General features: G+C 36.6%; 1 protein-coding gene across 1 annotated transcript; it reads right to left on the reverse strand.

Moving 5' to 3' along the window:
* Nucleotides 1-6,603: 6,603 nt before the first annotated feature.
* LOC136032592 (uncharacterized) lies at nt 6,604-8,448 on the reverse strand. The gene has a single exon (XM_065712860.1). It carries the CDS (start codon nt 8,446-8,448, stop codon nt 6,604-6,606), a length of 1,845 nt encoding a protein of 614 aa, XP_065568932.1.
* Between the last annotated feature and the right edge of the window lie 2,569 nt (nt 8,449-11,017).

Consider the following 11,017-nt stretch of genomic DNA (forward strand, 5'->3'; position numbering starts at 1 on the left):
TCTAGCATTATTTGAAAAAACAACGAAAAAATAAATATGAAAAGTATTTTTCTACTGAAAGTAAGGAGCAGCACTAAAACTTAAAACGAACAAAAATTATTACGCATATGAGGGGTTTGCCTCCTCGTTATACCTCACTCTTTACGCTAAAGTATTTTTAGTAATTTCAACTATTTATTCTACGGCTTTTGTGATTCAGAGGTCATTCTTAAGGAATTGGGACAAAATCTAAGCTTTAGTGTAAAGAGCGAGGTATCGACGAGGGTTTAACCCCCTACTATACGCAATAAAAAAATACTAATATAGAAGTTCGTTACGTAAGTTAATTCGTATGTTACGTATATTTTTTACCAATGAAGACGTTTGTAAAAAAATAAAAGTTCTAGTTGTTTTTAAGCAATCAAAAACTTGGAGGGCAACTAGGCCTCCTCCCTCGCTCCTTTTTCTCAAAATCTTCCGATTAATTGCAGTTAATTAATATGCAAATTCTGTTTTAATTATTTATGTGTCGAGAGCCAAGATCAAAACATGCATTAATTCAAAAACGTCCAGAAATAAAAAAAAAACAAGTTTTTTTAAATGAAAGTAAGGAGCAACAACAAAACTTAAAACGAACAGAAATTACTCCGTATATGAAAGGAGCTTTTCCTCCTCAACGCCCCGCTCTTTACGCTAAAGTTTCTTACTGTTTTAAAATAGAGTTAAGAGAAGAGTCAAACTTTAGCGTAAAGAGCGGGGCATTGAGGAGGAAAAGCCCCTTTCATATACGGAGTAATTTCTGTTCGTTTTAAGTTTTAATGCTGCTCCTTACTTTCATTTACTTTCAGTTACTGAAAAGTTCAATGACCCAAATTCATTGAACAAAGAAGGTACTGAACTGATAATCAGCCAGGTTTATGATTCAATCACGCTCGAGTTTAATCCAAAGTTTGCAAAAATTGAGCAGGCTCTACTAGGTAGTCTGAGATTTCAAATTGAAAATTTGGAGGAGAGAATTGGTCGAATAGAAAAAAAGCTTGATAATTATGATCAAAAGTCCATGCTTGATAGCCTTGTATTTCATGGGGTAAAGAAGTTTCCTGGTGTAGACACTCATACGACAATATCTAACATTATAAATAGCAAAATGTCTGTGCTGGGCCCTTTACTTTATTTAGTTTACGTGAACATGATGCGCGTTTATCTAAAGGATAAATATATTACTAACATTATTGCTAACAAAATTTCCAAAATCCGCAGATATTTTGATAGCAAAAGCTCGTATTAGGCCTACTCTCAAAAGATTAGAGATGTTTACAAGTGTAAGTTTGCTGTGTGTGAATGTAAAGAAAATTTTTTACTGACATTCTGTAGAGTGGGTGATTCTGTTGTGTAGTAAAGTTCTATTTGGTGAAAAGCCTATTTTACAGGTTATATCACTGCGGTACCTCGGTTTCCATAATGCTTCTAGTCTATCGTAGAAGCATCATAGCGAGATTATCTCCACCAAAGTTGCACGTGGAGTTGGCATCGTCAAAAGATTGAAGCATATTCTGCCGGAAAGTATTCTTCGCACGATATATTTTGCAATAATCTACCCATATATCATACGGATGTTTAGTCTGGAGAAGCAATTTTTATGTTAATTACAAGCTAAATGGCTTTCTCATAGTTTTGATCGGATCATTTCGCTAAAAAAATGGGGGTGGGAGAAGAGGCCTAGTTACCTCCCAATTTTTGGTTACTTAAAAATACAACTAGATTTGTTTTATTTTTTTACAAACGTTTTTGTTAGTAACAAACATACGCACCTTACGAATTATCTTATGTAACGAACTTTTATATTTGTGTATTTTTATTACGTATATGAGGGGGTTTTCCCCCTCGTCAATACCTCGTTCTTTACACTAAAGCTTGAATTTTGTCCCAAATCTTTCAGAATGACCCTTGAATCACAAAGGCCGTAGAATAACTAGTTAGAGTTACTAAAAATACTTTAGCGTAAAGAGCAAGGTATTGTGGAAGAGACGAACCCCCTTATATAAGTAACATTTTTTGTTCGTTTTTAAGTTTTAATGTTTATCATTACTTCCAGTTGAAAAAAAAAAATCTCATTGTCTTTTTTTAAATGATGCTAGAAAATCCTGCGACCCCTTCATGGAAATTCTCTTCCCTTATGAAAAGTTGCTCCATGGAAAGATTCTCCCATGTAACCTGCCCCCCTCCCGACCCACCCTAACCCCAACACAAAAAGGCCCCCTGGAAACCTCTGTACACTTCATAATTAACAAATACTATGTGTAAACAATGGTCAAAGCTTATAAGTTGCCACCCCTCCCCCGGGAACTGTGGTGGATTTAGTCATCCCCAAAGACCTAGTTATTAGGTTTTTGCCTAAGTTAAACAGAGTTGCTATCTCAAAATTTTGATCCGGTGACCTTGGAGAAAAATGTGCGTTGGAGGGGGCCTCGGTGCCCTCCAATTTTTGGGCACTTAAAAAGGACACTAGAACTTTTAATTTACGTTAGAATGAACCCTCTTGCGACATACTAGGACAACTAGGTCGATACGATCGCCCCTGAGGAAAAAAAAAAACAACAAAAAAAAAACAAAAAAATACGCACCCGTTATCTGTCTTCTGGCAAAAATACAAAATTCCACCTTTTTTATGATAGGGGCTTGAAACTTCTACAGTAGGGTTCTCGGATACGCTGACTCTGATGGTGTGATTTTGTTAAGATTCTGTGACTTTTAGAGGGTATTTCCGCCTATTTTCTAAAATAAGGCACAGTTTCTCAGGCTCGTAACCTTTGACCGGTAAGACTAAACTTGATGAAACTTATATATTTAAAATCAGCCCCAAAAATGCAATTCTTTTGATGTAACTATTTGTACCAAAACTTCGGTTTTTAGAGTTTTGGTTACTATTGAGCCTGGTTGCTCCTTACTGCAGTTTGTTACCACGAACTGTTTGAAAATGTAACTTGTAAATGAATAAAAGTAATATATTCTACTATAACGTTGAGATAGAACTTACCAATGTCTCAGGTTTCCCTGTCCCTTATTTGTTCTTGTTTTTTTTTCTGCCCATTGTGAAAATTCAAATGCTAAACTGTTATCTGACTTGTAACCAACCAAATTCCAATGGTCAGCTGTTACCAATTAGACATGTGAAAAATTTAAATTCCCTTTAAATCCGGTCGTAATATCTCAAGGAAGTCAACAGAGTTTAAATATTCTGGTACAACCCTCAAGAGAACAATTAAGCCAATGAGAAAGGAGGAAATCTCGGTACGTATTTCAATGTTATCTTAATAGAATTAGCTTTCAACCTAGGAGATTGACCTTAAAGGGTATTAGGCTGTTTTCAAACTCATCTCTGAAGTGAGGTGCTACAAACAATACGTTTTCAACTTTTCTAAGAAAATCCTCAGATAAAGTGCACTTGTATCAAAAAATACAATACGTATATTAGGTCTCAGAATGTAAATAAACAAAAAACGAACAAGTTTTTTCAACTGAAACTAAGGAACAACATTAAAACATAATACGAAGATAAATTAATCTGTATAGAGGTGACTAGCCCCCTCCTCAACCTCCAGCTCAGTACGTTTAAGCGTAAAGTACTTTTGAAATAGCTTCTTATTCTTATTAAATAACCCTCGTTTTTCATAAGTCGTTCTTAAAAAAATGAGACAAAAAGTCAAACTTTAGCGTACGGATTAAGGAAATGAGGAGAGGGGCAACCCTCTCATATACAGAACTAATTTTGTTTGTATTAAGTATTAATGCTGTTCTTTACTTTCAGTTGAGAAACCTTGTTCTTCTATTTAATTTTTGATAGTTTTTAAAATAATTCCAGGAAATTTGGCTCCGCCCCATGATCCCCCCCCAACTCAAAATTGCTTCGTGGAGAGCTTTTCCACGTGAAATACGACACCAGACGATTTCATCCTCACTGAAATATCCTCTAGAAAATATTAAATCATGCCAGAAATTACCCTCTTAGTGGAAAAGTTACCCTGGAAGTCTTCCTCCAGTGGACAGTTACTCCTGCGGAAAAATTTCGCAACGGAGAACGTCTCACGCAGAAAATCCCACCTGGTAATTTTTTCCCACAGAAAATTCCTCTCCCCCCCACTCGGAAAATCTCCGAGACACTTTCAACCACAGAAAAATTCCGGCAAACAATGCCCCCAGAACATCTCCACATGTAAAATAAAGTTGGCAAAAAGAAAGTAAGACAAATAAAAATAATTTCGAATAGGAATTCTTGCAAAGTCCTAGTGTAAAAAAAGCTTAAAAGTCCACCCTCCAAAACTCTCTTCTCATGAAAAATTTTCCACTTGGAAAATATAACCCCGTATAAAATCCCCCCCCCCAGAAAGCACCAGTATACTTTCCAATAATAAATACTGTAGGTAAACAAAATGCAAATTTTATAACTTAAAGCTCTTTTCACCCAAGAGACTGAGGGGGTCATACTTTTTCAACCATATTAAACAAAATAGCCATCTCAAAATTTTATTGGATGACTTTGGGGAAAAAGGGGTGTTGGAGGCTGGTTAGTTGCTCTAACAATCTTTATGGTCACTCATAAGAGAAACTAAAACTTTTAATTTCTGTTAAATGAACTAGCTTCTGATATTCTATGACCAACGCTTTGAAAACGATCGCCCCTTAAAAAAGACAAACAAACAACTACGAATCCACAAACTTTCTTCTGGTAAAAATATAAAACTTCAAAGTAGATTTCTTATCAAAATAAAAATAATGTATTCTCTTGGCTGTTAATTATAACATTTCTAAGAAAACACGGTGTTAATATTTTTTTAACTCAAAGTCATTAGGCCTCAGCTTGATAATAATATTCTTTTTTTTACAGGGTGAAATCTTAAGTGTTTCAAGGAAAAATAAGTTGTTATTCGTTTTGCAGGTCCCCCTTGAAATGGCAGCAGAGCCGGGTGAGAGTGATGTGGAATGGAGAGAGAGAAAGAGAGAGAGAGAAAGAGAGAGAGAGAGAGATGGAGAGAGAGAAGTTTATTAATATTAAACAGAAGACAATACAAAATACAATTCAAAATCGAATTACAATACACATAATTCCCCTCGAAAGGCTTCAAAGCCAGGGATACAAGGGGGGATAAGAAAAAAAAATTATACATGCAATAAATTCAATATAGGCAATCACATATAACAGTTTACAGGCAATATATTTATGGGGGATACAATATAAGCAACAACTAGATGGAGAAAGAACAAAAACATAGAGAACATACCTGAGGCCTGGGAGCAAAGTGCAGAGAGGAAAACCACACACCACTAACAAAACACAGGGGCCATCAACTCCTCAGAGGAAATAAATTAATCTATTTGATTCTTTATTAAATGATCCTTAAGAATCCTTTTAAAAGTCCCAAACGAGTGGCATTTCTGCACTGAAGAAGGTAGTGAATTCCAGACCTGTTGACAAGCAATGTGGGGATTGAAATCTGATCGAATAGTAGGAGTAGGCGGAATGTGGATATTATTTGAAGAACGAAGACTATATGGAGCTGAATCAGAAATAAACATATGAGTTTTCTGAAGAGATTTTGGAAGATTGCCGTGAAGTTGATCAAAGACAAAAGAAGCACAAGAAATAATGTAAATAGACCGTAGACTTAAGAGCTGTGTTGGTGAAGAACGGTTGGTGTTCATAACCGGACGCCGTGCTTTATTATACATGACGGAAAGTGACCGCAGCGTAGACGGAAAAGTAGACTTCCATATAATGGGGCAATAAGAAACATATGACTGGACAAGACAGAAGAAAAGAAGTTTCAGGATAGATCCAGGAAATGTGTATCTAAGTTTTCGAATGATACCCGAACTCCGTGAGACCTTCACCCTAATCATGGCTACATGGTTTCTGAATGAAAGGTTCTCATCAAGCAGGATACCAAGAAACCGGACCACCCTATTCTCTGGTCTACACATGGAGCCTTGTGACACCTGAAGGTGTGTAAGCTGAGGAAAAGCTACACCAATTCGAGAAAAAAATAAGAAAATGTGATTTACCAAACATTCAAGACCAAGTAATTGGCATCAAACCATGACATAACTCTCTCAAATGATGCCACAAGTTTATACTTGATATCACATTCCGTTTTCCCAAAGGTCCCAAGAGTGGTATCATCAGTAAAAACAACAAGAAAATCTTCATTAGAAAAAATATTGGAACATGACTGAGCATCAGTCTGACCCAGCTTGCAACATGCCAGAGACCTGGTGTTTTTTACAGCCGAAATCAGATCATTAACATAAATCAAAAATAAAATGGGACCAAGAACTGATCCCTGCGGGACGTCATAATATACTTCAGAAGGGTTCCGGAAAAGCAGATCAATTGAAATAAGCCTACCAGAAAGATATGAATCAAACCAAGAATAAGCGTTTGATCTTATACCAATATGTGATAGTTTCCAAAGAAGAATCCGATGAGTCAAGGAATCAAAAGCTTTACGAACATCCAAAAATGAAGCTGCCGGGATATGACCAGAATCTATTGCCGAATGAATGAACTTCGATAAAGCTGCGCAAGCATGCTCCGTAGAGTGACTCGCTCAGAATCCAAACTGGAAATCATGCAAAAAATCCTTTTGCATCCAGAAAACTAAGAAGCCTGGATAGCATAGCCTTCTCAAAAATTTTGCTGAAAACAGATAGGAGAGAAATTGGACTATAATTAGCAGGATCACTCCAAGAACCACCTTTATAGAGTACTATAACCTTAGCTCGCATGAGAGATTCAGGAAAAATACCTTTCTCGAAAGACAGATTGACGAGCTTAGTCAGTGGTGACAGAATAGCAGGCAGAATGGCACGGATAACCCTTGTAGGAATTTCGTCTGGTCCTGAAGAGGATGATCCTTTAAGAGCATTCACGATACGAGCTACCTCAAATTCAGAAACAGAATTCAAGACCATTGACTTCAAACATGAGGGTCCAAGAAAGGCTCTGAAATCACAACGAAAAGTTGCAGAGCTTGTAGAGGAAGCAGTTACCTTTCCTATATTAGCAAAATAAGAGGTAAGCTCTAGCTGAACATCCACATCTCCTTGGACGGTTTTACCATCGATTTTCAGCATTGATGGAACTGAAGGCAGAGGTGGAGCAGGTCTAAGAACTGAATTAATTAAATACCATGCCTTCCTTACATCCTTCCCACATTCAGAAAATTTCCTATGATAATACTGAGACTTTGCCTTCCGACACAGAGAATTAAATATATTCCTATAGGCCTTGAATTGTTCGTGATGAACTAAAGATGGTGAAGCCTTACAAAGCTTCCACAAATAATTTTTCCTTTTCCAGCTTTTATGGAGACCTGGAGTCATCCATGGATTCAGTGTTGCTATCCTTTTCGAGGTATGGGGCGCTGAACCCCACTTGTAAATTTCCAGGATTCCTTCTTTAACTAAATCATAAAAGGAATCAAAAGACTGGTTAAAATCTGAATCAGAAACCAAACTACCCCATGGTACATAAGCCAGACGAGAATTAAGTAGACTAAGCTCAGTATCACCATAACGGAAAAATGGGAGATTAGATGGTGATGCTATACGCTGCGCTTGATCAGCACTGTTATATCGGGAAATAGCGGGAAAATGATCAGAAATATCACTAACCAGCACCAAATTATCTAAAACATCTAATGACGAAAAAATATTATCGATAAGAGACGCTTCTGTTTCTGTAACTTGGGTTGGTATACAAACTGAAGGTAGAGTTCCCGAAGAGAGCATCATTGACAAAAAATCAATAGTTGAAGCAGAATTTTGATCCAGCAGGTTGAGGTTAAAGTCACCCATAAGGATTAGTTCATAGGGATGTTTTTGGACTGAGTCCAAAACTTCTTCCAGAACTTTCAAAAATGAAGGAATAGATCCATTGGGGGACCTATAAACCAAACCCACAACTAAACACTTGCGCATTGATTTAATCTCAATAAATAGGGATTCAAAGATTCCTTCCTCATTTCTGCTCAAATCATTTTGGACATTATATGCAAGACGATCAGCAATATAAAGCATAAGGCCACCTCTCGCCATCTGTTTCCTATTTAGCCTCTCCATCTTATATCCTGGAATATCTAGAAGGATATCCTTTTTTGAATCCGGGAAAGTTTCACATAATCCTATAACATCAGGAGTTCCATCACTAACGATCCGTTTCAGCTCATCAAAAGACGTGCAGAGTCCCTGAATGTTCAGATGAAACACAGAGAAAATATAATCTCGTTTACAGGAGGCAGAACCATTTAATTGCGAAACATACTTACTTTTAAAAGCCGAATTAGAATCATTATTCATCTGATTTCTATTTCCAATTAAATTATTAATAATATTTTCAATATCTAAAAGATTATTTTGTAAATCAAGTAAACGATCCCCCAAAGAGTTGATACCAGCCTGGCCACTACTCATGGTGAATTGCAGTTCCGCACCACGACCAAGCCCACCAGACCACAGGTATAAAAAAAAATATAAGGAACGAAGAGTAAAAAATAATATAATCAAGGTATGGATAAATAATCATAATAAAATCAAGGTAAGAATAAATAAGAAAAAACAGGGAAAGAGAAGAAAAAAGAAACAAGGAAAAACTAAGAACTCCTCCCCCATGCCTCTCCCATTGAAAAGTAAAAGCACTAAAACTCACAGTAAATGGGTTTGTTCTAATACTATACTGTTGGTGCAAAAAAAAAAAAACAACAAATAGCAATACAATAGAAAAGACACAATATTTGTTGCAGCAGAAGATACCACTATATAAGTCACTATTACTATTTTTATTGCATCGGATCAAACTAACTCAACAAATAATTCAAGCAATACTTTTTTCTTATCAAAACACAAAAAGTGTCCGGGCTTCCACAAACTCACTAAACAAAAAAAAAGAAAAAATAATATTCAGTCATGTAATCCAGTCCATAGAATTGCCCCGGCCATTTCCTTGCCTTCGCTGTCGTTGCGTTTGAATCAGGCTACTAATATCTGGTGGGATTTCATCAAACAAAAACATTTCCACTGGTCCTTTTTTAAGGCGACGAATACATAAAGATGGTGGTATGGATCTCGGAATCCAAGTTTCAAAACCTGTTTTTTCACGAATACTGGTTCGGATAGCTAAACGTTTTTTTTCGAACTTCTCGAACAGACGGGGGAGAATCATCGGATAGAAAAACATTCTGATTGCCCATGATAGTTTTTTTACGAAGATTTCGAGCCTGTTTTAGAACTGCCACTTTCAGCTCCCTGTTCTCTATGATAACTTTTGTCAGCTTTTTTTCAGGCTTAACATCAGCTACCCTGTATCTGGGTACCTCATGGATTCCAAGGCATGATGAAATTATACTATCGAAAATCGCCTTAGCGTTTACAGTATCAATCGCTGTCACGTTCCATACTAGAATATTTTTATCAGTTTCTTTACTTTCCAGCTTCATCATTGTATGCCTTAGGCTAGATAACTGCGATTTCAGTAAAGAATTTTCATCAAACAGCACAAAAATAATAATCTCTGTTCGTTTTAAGTTTCAATGCTACTCCTTACTTTCAATTGAAAAAACGTTTTCATGTTAATTTTTTCATTGTTTTTTATAGTAATGCTAGAAAATCCTGCGCCCTTTTCATTGAATTTTTCGTCCCCCATGACATATTCCTCCAAGGAAAGATCCTCCCAAATAACCCCCTCCCCTCAACCCCACCACCCAAACCAAAAATATCCCCCTGAAAAACGTCAGTACACTTCCCAATAACCATTACTGTATGTAAACACTGGTCAAAGTTTGTAACTTCCAGCCCCTCCCCCAGGGATTGTGGGGGAGTAAGTCATTCCAAAAGACATAGTTATTATGGTTTTCGACTATGCGGAACAAAATGGCTATCTCAAAATTTTGATTCGTTGACTGTGGGAAAAAATAAGCGTGGGAGGGGGCCTAGGTGCTCTCCAATTTTTTTTGGTCACTTAAAAAGAGCACTATAACTTTTCATTTCCGTTAGAATGAGCCCTCTTGCGACATTCTAGGACCACTTGGTTGATACGATGACCCCTGGGGAAAAGAAAAAAAAAATAAACACTCACCCGTGATTTGTCTTCTGGCAAAAACTACGAAATTCCACATTTTTGTAGATAGGAGCTTGAAATTTTGTTATAGGGTTCTCTGATACGCCGAATGCGATGGTGTGATTTTCATTAAGATTCTATGACTTTTAGGGGGTGTTTCCCCCTGTTTTCCAAAATAAGGCAAATTTTCTCAGGCTCGTAACTTTTGATGGGTAAGACTTTGATAAAACTTATATATTTAGAATCAGCATGAAAATTTTATTCTTTTGATGTATCTTTTAGCATCAAAATTCCGTTTTTTAGAGTTTTGTTTACTATTGAGCCGGGTCGCTCCTTACTACAGTTCGTTACCACGAACTGTTTGATAGATTCAGATTACGCAAAATGAGTAATTAAAGGAGTTTTATGTGGTAGTATATTTCTACAGTCTATTTTTCTTGGAGTTCAATTACTATTTTGTATAATGGGACGAAAGAGGAAGAAGGAAAAATCTGACGAGTTGTTTCTCACATCCAGTCCTATGGAAGGAATTACAGACTGTTAAAGAAAATTCAACTACGTTAAATGAGCGTAAATCGCTCTTTACGCTAAAGTTTGACTCTTTGCCACAATTTTACTTTTTAAAACAATTAAAAGCTTTAGCGTAAAGAGTGAGGGATTGCGGAGGGGACAACCCATTTCATATACGGAGTAATTTCTGTTCGTTTTAAGTTTTAATATCGCTCCTTACTTTCAGTTAAAAAAAATGGTTTTTTTTATTTAATCCAAAAAAATTTGTTTCAGTCTAATAAGTAAATAGCACTGGGTGGGGGAATGGGCCTCCCCTGGAACTGAAAAAAGGCTATAGGCGTTGTTTTCAGGCTAATAAGTGGATAGCAATTGGAGCGGGTTTGCCCCTCTGCTGTGCCCTAATAACTACAGACTGAT

This window comes from Artemia franciscana, chromosome 11 (assembly GCF_032884065.1).
Source record: "Artemia franciscana chromosome 11, ASM3288406v1, whole genome shotgun sequence".
Lineage (NCBI taxonomy): Eukaryota > Metazoa > Arthropoda > Branchiopoda > Anostraca > Artemiidae > Artemia > Artemia franciscana.